Source organism: Rattus rattus, chromosome 4, assembly GCF_011064425.1.
Source record: "Rattus rattus isolate New Zealand chromosome 4, Rrattus_CSIRO_v1, whole genome shotgun sequence".
NCBI classification, from domain to species: Eukaryota; Metazoa; Chordata; class Mammalia; order Rodentia; family Muridae; genus Rattus; species Rattus rattus.
This window is the reverse complement of record NC_046157.1, coordinates 62,882,630-62,896,432: the sequence shown is the minus strand read 5'-3', so window position 1 is coordinate 62,896,432 and position 13,803 is coordinate 62,882,630. Positions and strand designations below refer to the sequence as shown.

Below are 13,803 nucleotides of genomic sequence, written 5' to 3'. Positions count from 1 at the left end.
AAAACCCTTTATGTTATGGATGTTTTACCTGCGTGTGTGTTTGTGCATCACCTGTGCACCTAGTGCCTGGGAGCTGGCTCTAGGCACAGGGATGGCTGTGAGATGCTTTGTACATTTTAGGACTCAGACCCTGGTTTGTTGGAGGAATAGAAAATGCTTGCCATTGCTGAACCCCCATCTTGTTCATTCTCACTCACGTTGGTATTATTTTCTAAGGCATTACTACAGGAATTCCTTATGATTTCAGATGTTTATTCATTAGAATTGTGGATGATTAGAAAAGTATTTTCCCAACTCTTTCTACAGTCTTAGTGTTTCCTCTGCTTTATGGAAGCTGTTAATTTGAAGGTGATTTTATTTACCCATTTGCTTGCATTGCTTGTGTTATGTCACACCTAAGAAATTATCGTCCAGAGCAGTGTCTATTCTAGATTTTTCTGATTTTTTATTCTTTGTGGTTTTGCATTTTCCATGAATGTCTTTTACTTATGTAAAATTATCATTAGTATTTTGCTATAGATGACAGAGAGTCTGCAAACTGTGAACGTTTAAACAATTCTGTTTTCTAATTTATGTGGATTATGTTACCTATAACCTTGTTATATTAGTCATGACATTAGCCACACACTTACTGTCTTGCCTATCAGGAATTTGTGATTTAAAATCAAATTTGTTGACTCATTCTTGAGTTTTCTAATATTTGTATACATTATTACATGCTCATGAATTAAATACTGTCAGGTTACCTTTCAGTAATACATTATAGCAAAAAGCAGATGGTTCATTGCAAATATTCAGTTTAATATAGTTACTGTTTTGCAGTAATAAATTTACAAAACTGCAAGAGTGTGTAGATATTGCAGAAAACATTTACTCTGACTTGCTTTCTCACTGCAGGAATATGATCCAGGCAATTGTGGAGTTGGAGTGCAGGAGCCCCAACTCAGACTAAGAGGAGGAGGCAAGGCTGATGGTGGTGGCTGCATATTTAATTTTGTTGCAGCTAGGGCAGCTCAGAGAAATGTTGAGTTAGCCTACCAGTAAGACAACTGTGGAAGGTGCTGGAGAGATGAGTCAGTGGTTAAGAGCACTGACTTATCTTCCAGAGGTCCTGAGTTCAATTCCCAGCAACCACATGGTGGCTCACAACCATCTGTAAAAATAGAGTTTGATGCTCTTTTCTGGTGTGTCTGAAGACAGCCTACAGTATACTCATATAAATAAATAAATAAATAATAAATAAATAAATAAATAAATAAATAAATCTTAAAAAAAAAAAAAACCTACGAGGCAAGCTAGAGCCAATGCTACGGAAGACAAAAATGAAAGAAAAAAAAAAAAGAAAAAATGCAAAAAAAGAAAAGAAAAAAAAAGAAAATCTGATCTTTTAAACTTGCAGTCTTGGTGTCTAAAGACAAGAAAATCCTGAATTCTTTATCTGACATGTGTTTAATTATAATTCATATGAACATAAGAGAAGCATGCTTAGAGCTTTTTTTTCATTGATTTGTACCTTTTGGAGGAAGAACTAGGGAGCAGAGGAGAACAGTCCCATTTGGTTTTTGCTAACTTTTGGAACAGAAATGCTAACTCTCAGTAACCAGATGAACAGGTACATCTAAGAGATGGTCTCTTACCGGATGATCCAGCGGCAAACAACACCTGATTCATCTGGCTGTGGATAACGATTGGCTTGGAAAACCCCAGAATCTCCCGTCAACAAAAATCTTCCATCACAAGCTGTGGCTGTGTGAATACGTCAGGCAATATTAGCAATACGTAGTCTTTGAATTTGAGATTAATTAACTGACCCCATTGTTCATAAATAATATTCTCAGCAGGACTTCTTTCTCTAGAGGCCTCTATGTGCACTTCCCCTTGACAATGAACGTCAAACAAGCAAAAGCAAATTAAAAATTTCCATCTTTTGCAAGGTTCTTGAACACTAATACTGGTCCTGTCAGTTGTGGCATGAAAACAAGAAGGGGTGACATAAAAAGATGAGAAAACGAACACTTTAAATATTTGCTACAGCTCATCTCTATGCTGAAGAAATCTAGCTGTTCTTAGATTTATTTCTGACATATTTCTAGAGAAAAAGGAATCAACAGATTCATGCTGTAGAATTTGATTTGTAATTTCACCCAAGATTGTGATTATTCTGTTTGTTGAAGCCCTTGACTGGTCTTTCAGGAACAGACAACTTTTCTGTACTTCATCAGGTGCCTTGCACTCACATGGAGTCATGTGACTGAGTTGCTTAATCATCTATTTCTAGATAAATATCTAGAAATAATTTAAGTATCTTCTTGCGGGTGAACAGTTTATGAGAAGAGCCAAGGAAGAAGGGAAACAGACAGGAACCTGGCACCCCTAATGCTTAGGTAAGTATCTGTGACTGAATTATGAGGCTATTATCATCTTAAGCGGCTAGGGTTTTGTGTCATGGTTTCTAGTCCGTCTAATTTTCTATGAATCTTCACATTTTTATTGCCAGGAAATAATCTGTATTTTAGTCTAGTATAAATGGACCCTGCTAGGTCCTAAATATAAACCAAAGTATAGAATATCCCTGAAGGCATTTAAACTTACAACAGTATTCAACAATTTACAATAACATTGGTCAAAATGCCAAAAATATCGTAACAAAAAATAGGTAGATAATGCCATTATTTTTTCCAGAATATGTTTGAATAAGGCAGTCTTGCAGTTGACAGTGAAGCAAGAAAGATTCTCAGGATTAAAAGACATTAAAAATATAACTCAATATGAAGAAGAAGAGTGTTTAGAATTGTGATTCTGTGACCTTCCGAGAGCCTCCTAGAAGAACACTACAGCAAATTGTGAGTGGGACACAAGTCAACAGCAAATGACAGCAGCTACCCTGTTAGCTACGGACATGTAGCCTGCGTTCACAAAATAGTTCCAGTGGCACGAGCTTGGGGCTGACCACGAGCTCCCTCTGCTGGCTCAATATTTACCAGTCCTATCTTTCTTCAGGCGTTGAATTCTGTAGATACAGGAATTAAACATGATCTATTCAGACACAGCAAACAATCCTGTGTGCACACTTTTGAGCATGCAAGTCACAAGAACACTTGCTAACTTTAAACATCCCTGTACCTTGGCCTAAGAGCTGGGAATCGGCATCGTTTCCCCACATAGGTCAGCTAAAAAGTAAACTTTCTTGCTGATCCGATACTAATCAGTAGGGAAACACAATTTAAAGAAATCTTATTTTAGCCGTAGTCAGCTATAAGTTGTACAAACCTAAATAACCAAAGACTAAATACAGAAACTCGATACGGAAGCAATCATTAATATGAATCCGTTAATAACACACACTAGAATCCGAGCCTGCAGCTGGGGTAAAAAAAATCAATAAATAAGCAAGAGATCAAAGGTCAGTGTCTCACAGAGAAAGCTCTTAAATTAACTTATACATTTTCCTCTGAGTATGGATTGATGCATGGGGGCTCTGGGATGGTGTCCTGCTGCTAAACACTGGAGTTGGCGCTGAAGGGCTGTCTAGGGCTCAGCGCTCGCCACCACCGCTGATTAAAATGAGTAAGGCCACCTGTGCTCGGAAATGCCTGCTGCTGAAGCCGGTCCATTCGATTGATTTTTCTGCTACCGAGTCTAAACAATGATTTGAAACTATCTTTCTGAAATAAATGAAACAGTATATTTAAGTACATATAGGGAAACAGAGAATACAAACACACAAAAACTTGAGTCACTTGAAAGCTGGATGACCTGAAGGTTTAATAAAGGTAAAGCCACTGGAAAAAAAAATCAGGCAGATCCTCATGTGTTTAAAGCAAAGGTAGACATTTAATTTAGGCACTGAGACTCATCTTGCGACTTGTAAAAATAATTAAATTACTTTAAAACTTATTCGGAGAAAACTTTTCATCCTCATATTATTAATCATATGATTTTTTTTTTTTTTGGTATGAGTTGTTCTCAACTTATTTTCCAAACGAAGTTTTCAATAAGTAGGCAAATTTGGTCCTAAGACCAATGAATCTATGAGACACATTTTCAAATTATTTCATTGGCCTAATGTTGTTACATCATTTCCTATTTCACTGTTGTCGATCATTTGTACATAGGTTTAAAGCTTATGTCTAATTTTGACATGGATTGTTGCTTCTGAAACAGAAATCAGCATCACCAGTCTTTCCTCTTGATGGCACACTTGGATAATATTCTCTTGAAAAAGGTTTTGGAAAATGCCAGGAATACAAATATCTAACATTCACCATCCCCCTCTTTGAGTAACATAGCTATATAAAATGGATTTAAAATACTCCGTAGACTTCACTTTCTTTCCAATACATGACAACTGCATTTCAAAGAATCTAATTCAATTCCATATGTTTGGAATTTGTCCAAGAACATTTGATTTGGGAATTTTCAGTGAAAAGAAACGTTAGGTGTAGGCGCTGTTTTGAGTTGTTGCTGAAGAACAGACCTTGGACCTGTCTTAGGAAGCGTGAACCTAGTGGATAGGTGATTTTTCTAAATTAGTTCCTTATTCAAATCTTTATCTTTAACTAATGCAAAAGAATATGAGAGCATAACAGTCGCAGACAAGGAAATTACAGACTCAAAAGGCCCAGGAGCTGTGTTCACAATCAATTTTATGAGGGTTATAGAGCTGACTAGTATTACTCTGCTGGTCTGCTACTCCAGCGACCAGGAGCCCTTATCAGGAGTATCCTAAGAGTGCACTCAAGGTCAGACCTCTCAAAAAGGCAGAAATTAAAAGGTGACTACGGATCACACCCAAACAGGTTTAATTCAGGCTTCTCATTAAGTTTTCAAACATAAACTTTAGGTTAGACTTGTTAAGGGTACTTCTCATTGCTTATAATCTGAATGTAGACTTACAGGATGATAGATTGCCCATAGAAGTACATTATTTGATGAGATGCTTTGTGGTAAGCTTTCGAAAACACAACTAAACTACAATGAAACATAAATCAAGGAGAGATCCCATGTAGATTATCTAGATTAATGTTTGGTGTGGGGTATGTGTTATTTAGGTGTTTACTAACAAAGCAATTAAAATAAGAGCAAACAGAACAGATAACAACAGCACGTTTTGTTCAGAAGATCTTTAAGTTGTTACAGACATGCTATTTATAGAACTGAAAGAGGCAAGCAAAAGCAATGAGAAGCGGTGCATAAGGCTCACCGATTTCATTCTGTGGGGAAGGGGTAAGGGGAATAATATTACATGAACGTGAAAATATTATGAAAACGTACCTAAGAATCACGGTAGCTTATGACAAAGTGACATGAAGGAAGTGGACATTTCCTGCCCTGTGAATGATGTGTGACTGTCCACAGAATTCCCCACAATGTTCTTAAATGGGATTATGTAAAATTAATTGCTATGCAGTTGTTTAAAAATCATATATCTTTCCGAGTTTGTATTAAATCATGCATATGGTTACTGAAAAAAATCACTGATTTCTACTAGCTGAAATGTAATGTGTGTGTGTGTGTGTGTGTGTGTGCATGTATGTGTGTGTGCATGTGTGTGTGCTTGCATGTGGTTTGCAGTGTGTGTGCTTGCAGGAGTGTTGTGCAGAGTGCATATGTGTGTGTGTGCATGTGCGTGTGCGTGTGCGTGTGTGTGTGCGTGTGTGCATGCGTGTGTGTGTGTGTGTCTGGTTAGAAAGGATGAAGAAGGGTGAAAACCGCTGAGTGTCCTTACCACATAGCCCAGTGTCTTCATCTGCACCATCTGGACAATTCACTTCTCCGTCACAAAACAAATCAGTTGCTACGCAGTCCCAAGCATTACCACAGGGCCGTGAACCAGGTTGGCACTCCACTGAGACATTGCCTTAAAAGACAGATTCAAACGGTAAGCTTTTGAAAGGTAAATTTCCTGATTGGTTAGCTATAAACAATGGCTGAATGTTTCGTATAGGTTTTTCATCACATAAACTTCATAATGGATTGATGTACTTTCAATTTTGCAAAAATAAATATTTATTTCTTTTGGCGAATCAATCATTCCTAAATATTTAAACTTTAAATTCTATAAAAAATATATTTTACTGATGTTAAACGTGAATGCTGATGGTGTTTATTTTATTTCTGTAAACGTATAATTTAATTACTTAGCCTCTATGTATGGGCATTTGAGTGAGAATGTCCCCCTCCTCCATAAGGTCACATATTTGAATACTTGATCTTCAGTTCCTGGAACTCCTTGGAAAGGATTAAGAAGTATGACATTGCTGGAGATGATGTGTTATAAGGGGTCAGCTTTGGCATTTCAAAAGCTATTCCCAGTTGGCACTCCCTGCCCTTTCTCTCTCTCTCTCTCTCTCTCTCTCTCTCTCTCTCTCTCTCTCTCTCTCTCTCTCTCTCTCTCTCTGTCCCATACTTGAAGATCAGGATGTAATCTCTCAGCCACTAACCCAGTGCTATGGCTGCCATGATGATCTGCCTTGGTCATGGTGTCATATCGCAGTGATAGAAAAGCATCCAATCCCTAAATTGATACCTTGAACAAGGTTGAGTTACATAGAAAATGCATTGAATTTATTCTAGCATGTCGTCGAAAATTCATCTACTCTGAACATTATTATTTGAAAACACAGTGGATTTCATAAAGTTTATACATTCCGCATAGGAAAATGTACCAAAGAAAGGCACTTTGAAATGATACAAAATGTATATCTGCAAATGCACTATGTAATAAAATTGGAGAAACCCTTTGATTACTTTTGCTTCATAATTCTCTACTTTTTGTCCCAGCCATTTTTTAGGGCATCCAATGCAAACACATTCCTCCAGGGTGCTCACTAATACCCTATCTGCCCAGCAGTATAATTCTGTAGCTCTCAGTCTGCTTATCCTTTAACTGCCTCGCTTCCATGGATATGATATGGAGCCATTCTAGGACACACAACACTTCTAGAAATTCAGTTTAAAATTTTAAGTTCGATCCTAAGGGTAAGACATATTCTTATATGCCTACAAGATTATGTGTATCTTGTTTTTCAGAACAATATGGAAATTTGAACCTTTTAGTTCATGATTAGATTATCAGGAAGTGCTTTAAGGGTTTTTGAAAAAAATTAACTCCATATCATTTTGTTTTGTTTTATTATTTTTCTAACTTTCACAAATACTTTTAGTTTTTATTTTTCTTTGAAAATATCATACATGGATGTAATATTTTTTGATCACTTGTATCCCCAATTCTCTTCCAGCTCTGCCTAGACTCCCCCAACATATCTTCTTTCCAACCTCGTATCTTTTCCTCCCCCAACTCCCAGTGACTGCTCTTAGTGTTCCTAGTATGTGCAATGAGCAGAGACGTCCTCTGGTTTTCCTAACACGAAAAGGAACTTTGTACTGCCATCTGCTGGGGCTTAAACCTATAAAATGAACTCAGATTTCTTCTCTAAAATCAACAGGGAAAAATCTAATATTTGTATCAGTATACCAAGCTAAACCTTTATAGAGTTGGCAAAGAAATAAACACTTATATGCAACCTTTAAAAAATGGTTCTGATTGAAATAAATGTAAATCATTGGGAGACAAATGGAAAAGTTAACATCTAAATACATAGTATAAATATCAGTATAAATTTTCAAATGGCAGAATATTTTCATTTAATAAAATAAAATAAGATAGAAATAAATATTATTTCTTAAACCCAAAAGGAACATAAAACTTAGAATATAAGTGCTATTTATCAAGAAAGTTAATTAACTGTTGTGTCCCAATTCTTAAAAGGCATACTATTTAATGGTATGGTAAATAAACAGGTGGGAAAACAGTACTTACATAAACGTATACATTATTTTCCTAGAGACTCCTAAGATTATGTTTCAATGCTTTGAAGACTAGATTAGGGGCTATAATTAGGAAGAAAAGTTGTCTTGATGCTGCCTATGTTTTCCTGAAGCTCTACTTGTCCTCTCTATGATCCTTTGACCCTCAAAGTCTCATTGGCAAGAGATGGTGCTCAGGGCCATTTGATTCCTGTGCTGAGTGGTTCTATGTCAACTTTACTTTGTCTGGAGTCATTTGACAAGATAACGTCCCTAGGAGATTGGCCTGTGAACAAGACTGAGCTGCATTCTATTAGGGTTTGTTTAGGGAGGGCCCAGTGCATTGTGGGAGGTGCCACCCCTGGACAGGTGGCCCTGGAGTGCATAAAAAAAGCCAGCTGAGCAAGCCTTGGTGAGGAAGCCAGTAAGAGCACTTAGGCTTTAGCTCCTGCCTTCGGATTCCTGCTCCTCTGCCTTCCCTCAGTGATAGACTATGATGTGGAACTGTAAGTTGAAATCAATCCTTTCCTTCCCACGTGACTTTTGGCTGTGGAGATTTATTATATCCCCGTAGTGATCATTAATCATCAAGTGTTTATGGCTTCTTACATCACAGAACTGTAAAGTGTGGAGGCAAACATAAAAGGAGACAAAATGTGGCACAATACAGCCTTTCTTCTCCCTCAACCTGATGTAGGAAAATAGTTGACTAATCATTTTAGTAGGTTTGCAAAATTTATTATTTATTTGTTTGTTCGTTTGTTTGTTTTGGGACACTTCCTTCCTTCCTTCCTTCCTCCCTGGACTCCCTCCCTCCTCCCTCCCTCCCTCCCTCCTCCCTCCCTTCTCTTCCTTCCTTCCTTCCTTTCTTTCTTCCTTTAGAATATAAGTGCTATTTTATCAAGAGACAGGCTCTCAAGCTGAGGCAGGTCTCAAGCTCCCTATGTAGTTGTAGATGACCTTGACATTCTGGTCATCCCGCTTCCATTTTGAGGGTGTAGGGGTTGTAGGTGTGAACCCCCACACTCAGGATATGAGGCAGTGAAAAGTTACAACCAGGGGTTAGTAGGAGGTAACCACTCTCCCAGCTGTGCTGCATGCTCGTTATTCCTAATGAGGAGATAAGGGTGTCATGGAGGTACCGAGGATTAGGCCAAAATTAAAATCATCTTCACAAGAGAACTCGCATTTAAACTAGGTTAAAAAGAGTTTCTTGAAGTAACTTAAATAGACAAGTATGGATTATATGTGATGACTTGACAAGAAGACGTCAATATAAGATACATAGAAAGCTCTAATTTATCTAGATGTCATGATGCTGGGACCATGCCATGAGAGAATAAAGGGGGCTTAGATGTGTGAGGACAGTTGTTTCTCAAGTGAGGACCGCAATATGTTTGCTAAGGGATAAAGTCTCTGGCTTGATAAATTCAGGGTACAAATCTTCCTAGATTCTTTCAGCCCACCATCATGTCATTCACAAAACCAGACTGTTACTTCCCTCTATCCTCAAATTCTACCACTTAGTAGAATAGTAGCAAGACGTTGTGCTTTGTACGAAATAGGAAAAGCCTATAGTATTGAAACCTTTGTGTTTCTGAAATCATTGCTTGCACAGTCAGGAACAAAGGACTAGAACAAGCGACATTATAGGAAGCCTGCAAGCATATAAGCAAGTGTCCCAAAGTACCACTCCAGGCACACTGCACCAGCCAAGAAATCACTCTGTGTAATGCTACCTTAGCTTCTGTCACTCCCTTCTAGTGCTCCAAATTGGTTAGTAAAACTTTACAGTAATTGGCGACAAAGGCAGCTGAACAAAAGAACATAATCCACATGGACTTTTTACCTGTTATCATATAAAAATTCTCTTTGGCAGAATTTATTGTAGTACTAATGCCGGGTATATGATGCATGTGTTTGTTGATTTTTCTCAAACTCTATCTTCAAGGCATATAAAAATGAGAATAAACTTAACATCCCTGAAAGACATATTCATAATAAATTACTGCTTGGAAACTGCAGTTTTCAAGTTTAATTGCCTTGTTCCTCTCTATAAATCTATAGTGTCTCGCGGTATGAGAGGAATAAATGAGAAGTGGGATTCAGGACTCATATGCTACAAGAACTTAATGCCAAGGAGAATATTGTATTTCATTACCTAGTTACCTTACAATTGCTTATGAGTTAATTAAGACAATCCAGTGAAAGGAAATAGTTGGAAACAATATTGATTGTTGAATAAGTTACCAGATTTAAATGAGCAACCCCAATTTAAAATCTTGTTTAAAATCTAGAGTTAGAAAAAAGTTCTTTTAAAACAATAGGAAGTTGCTACTATTACGCTGATGTTATTTTGATGTAAGTCAGTAGGAAAACTGATCGAATTAATATTGGTTTTGTCTTCCTTTGTGTGAATTGCTCTGGTGTCCACAGTGGCATGATATCTGAATTTTTACTTTTAGTCTACTTTATAGTAACAAGAAATATCTAGGCTCCATCTTAGGCATGTATTTTAATATTTATCATCTACGTGATATTTATTAAGTTCTAAGATACTAAAGAGCTTTCTAAGTACATAAGGTGTAGTTGCTGCAGTTGGTCAGTGCATAAATTAGACTATGTCATGTCAAGTGAGCAATTTCACAGAACATTTTTATGTGATATTGGGTATTATAAACTAAACCTCTGGGCATGCTTGTAAGTTCAGTAGCACTGAGATACATTATTGTTTTTATATCACATCTTTAACTTGATTTTGAATATCACTTGCTCATGTCCGATAAGAAAGACAAGTACAAGTGTATATTGGCTTTATTCTTTTTTTTTTTTTTTTCCAGAGCTGGGGACCGAACCCAGGGCCTTGCGCTTGCTAGGCAAGCTCTCTACCACTGAGCTAAATCCCCAACCCCGGCTTTATTCTTTTAATTTAATTGATGGAAAGGTGCATTGGATATTTCGTTTTAGCTTTGGTAACCTCTTCCACTATCTTTTCCTGCCTACAGAAGGCATTGGGCATTATGTTTGGATAGGTTTCACAATCGCTTCACTGATTTGTTCAACATAGTTCAGCAGAAAATGTTGAATGCTTTCTTCTGTATTTCTTCTTTTTAATTTTTATTAGATATATTTCTTTACTTTTATTTCAAATGTTATTCCCCTTTCCGGTTTCTTGTCCATAAGCCCCAATTTCCTCCCCTCCACCTCTCCCATACGGGTATTCTTATTTCTAACATTTATTTTCTCATCCCTGAGCCATTCTATGCACTTCTAGAATATTTTACGCATCTAATAGAGCATCAAGAACTCAATTCAATTAATGAGTTTGTAAACTGACAACAAGAAAATAGGACACTAATTTAGATGCCTGTTGATTATTTTCAAGTCTCATGAAGAATGTCTTGAAATATTAAGCTATCTTTTCAGTCTGTTATCAACAATTATTTTTCAAAGGAAACCATTATTATTATTATTATTATTATTATTGTTGTTGTTGTTGTTGTTGAACATTATGTGTGTGTGTGTGTGTGTAGATGATATTTGGAACTGTTAGTATTTCTTCATATTTTAAAAATAAATGTGACTAACTGACAATTTTCAAAGTGTTGGGGCCTCTTTTTTCTGTGTCTAAACATCACTGTGGTTTCTTCACACTGTCATGAACTTTCCACGGACTCTAAATTGTTATTATCAGTAATAAATCATTTTAATTAATGAATCAGGCTTGATTTTACACTTCAAACACTGCACCAGAACATATTGTACAGGGAGAGGACATTTATAGTACCAGAAATATTTTTCTTATATGTCTGTAATCTGAGATAGACAGATTAGTGAGATAAAAGTAGAACATAGAAAGTACTGTGAAAGCACAATTCCACGTCCTTGAAGTCAGCATGATAAAGTCTTTTGCCTTGAAAATTTATGTTACCAGGGACATGAGTCACCCACTTTCAAGTTCATTCATCCTGTACACAGCACTCGTAAGTCACTAGGAATCTTTTTCATGTTGTTCTTGAGTCACGTAGTTTATGTACAAATGATTTGCTTTAATAACTGACCCGAAAGTACAAGAATAACATTGAAAATTTGTATATTTCATGAACACTCTAATGTGGCTTTTAAAATGCAGTGAAATGTTTATTGCAATAATGTACATGTATGTATAGGAAGAGAAATAACACTTGCAGGTGCTCTTCCATGTACTGTAGGTTTATCCCTTGATTAAAACCATCATTATCGATAAGGCCATGCCAAAGCTGCATTAATACAGCTAATGAACTAACATCCTACCTCAGATTAGCTGTATTAAACTTGCCCAGAGAACTTGTATTAAGTTATAACTCGGTAAAACCATGGAAGAGGTCTACTTTGTAATAAAGTATGGGATGTTTTATATATTTACTAAATACTAAAATTACAGATTAGAATGTAACACGTGCATTTTATATCACAGTGGCCAAATTCTAAAGTTGAACCATTGTATGTTTGTGACTTCGTGTATAGTGTTCAATTTTACCTGATACTTTAGGAATTCCGGGGGTCTGAGTATTTTCAAACAATTAGGAGAGAACAATTGAGAGAGATTAGAGTTTTTGACATTGTCGAGTTTATTTAAATAATGGGGCATACTTTGGCCATTTACCATGAAGAGTAAGTTAAGGCCAAGGCAAGTCTTGCCATTGCGACCACCTAAGTGTGAGCTGAAAGAGGTTGACACCAATAGGCATGCCATACTGTACGGGGGAAAACCCCATCAGACCTTAACCCTACACAAGGAACTGTAGAAAGCTGGGAGTGAAAGAGGTGGGTTTCCCTAGAGAAGAACACACCAAATGTTCACTGCCAAAGGGTCAACCCTGAACACATACATACAAGTAACACAATATGTACTCAACAGGTTAGATTTTGTAATATATATACACATACATATACATATACATGTATATACCTATATAATACATGCCTGAATATATCATATATATCATATATCTGATATCTTGGACATATCACTTATATATAGACTATGTGTACCTCATATATGAGTTGTATGCATATGAAAATCATGTATGCATGCAATAACAATGAAAAAGGAGGCCATCTATTAGAAGAAAAGCAGGGAGGGATATACGGCAGAGTTTGTAGGAAGAAAAGGGAAGAGAGGAATGTAATTAAATTGCAATCACAAAAAAATAAACAAGAGAAGCACAATGTGCAAATGACTAGGATTCTAGAGAAAATGGCACTTCACAGGGAGACCTGGGCAGGCAACATAGCTCAGAGGGAAGACACTTGCTCTCAAACCTGGTGATTTGAATGTGATGCTGAGACCCATGTAATGATGAGAGAACTGACTGACTCCCATACGTTTTCCTGTGACTTCTATATGTGGAGTATGACACATGTCTTCTATTTGTGGAATAAATCAATGAATACATAGAAAAGTAACCTCCTGGGAACCAGCTTATAGTACACTTCTGCAGAAAAAAATTGACTAAATAAATTAAGCCTCATTTTATTACTGATGATAACAGGACCATGTTTACAGAACAACTCTGTCTCTGTTGTGTGCAGAGAATATAGTCAAAAGGGAGTGTCTTAATATTGGATAAATCTGGTATCTTTTCTAGAAAATGCTTCAATCCTAATGATTTCTTGCCTGGCAATGGGTGGTAGCCATGGTTTTAAAAATAAGAATAAGTCAAGAATAAGTCAGACAATAGTGATATTATCCCCAAATATACAACCATGTTTGTTTCTTAGGGAGTTTATGAAACTGCTGAGGCACCAGATAATTTCCAAATAATGGCAAAAACTTTAAAAAGTATAAAAAATATTAAGACTCCAGAGCAACTGGAGCGGGGCTATCCAGAAGCCGCTTCCCGTATGTGGGGTAAGTTCTCTTAGCTGGGCTGCCTTGTCTCGCCTCAGTGAGAGAGGACGCACCCAGTCTTACAGAGATTTGATGTACCAGAGTGGCAGGATAGCCAAGGG

At 36.8% G+C, this 13,803-nt stretch overlaps 1 protein-coding gene across 2 annotated transcripts in view; it reads right to left on the bottom strand.

The window, feature by feature from the left end:
- Tmprss15 (transmembrane serine protease 15) overlaps positions 1-13,803 on the bottom strand; it is a 109,782-nt gene that overhangs the window by 73,362 nt on the left and 22,617 nt on the right. For both annotated transcript variants that reach the window (XM_032899397.1, XM_032899398.1), the window contains 2 exons: positions 5,729-5,860; positions 1,638-1,746 (listed from right to left, as the gene is read on the bottom strand). In XM_032899397.1, coding sequence (XP_032755288.1) covers positions 1,638-1,746; positions 5,729-5,860 — 241 coding nt within the window. The remainder of the gene's footprint in view (positions 1-1,637; positions 1,747-5,728; positions 5,861-13,803) is intronic.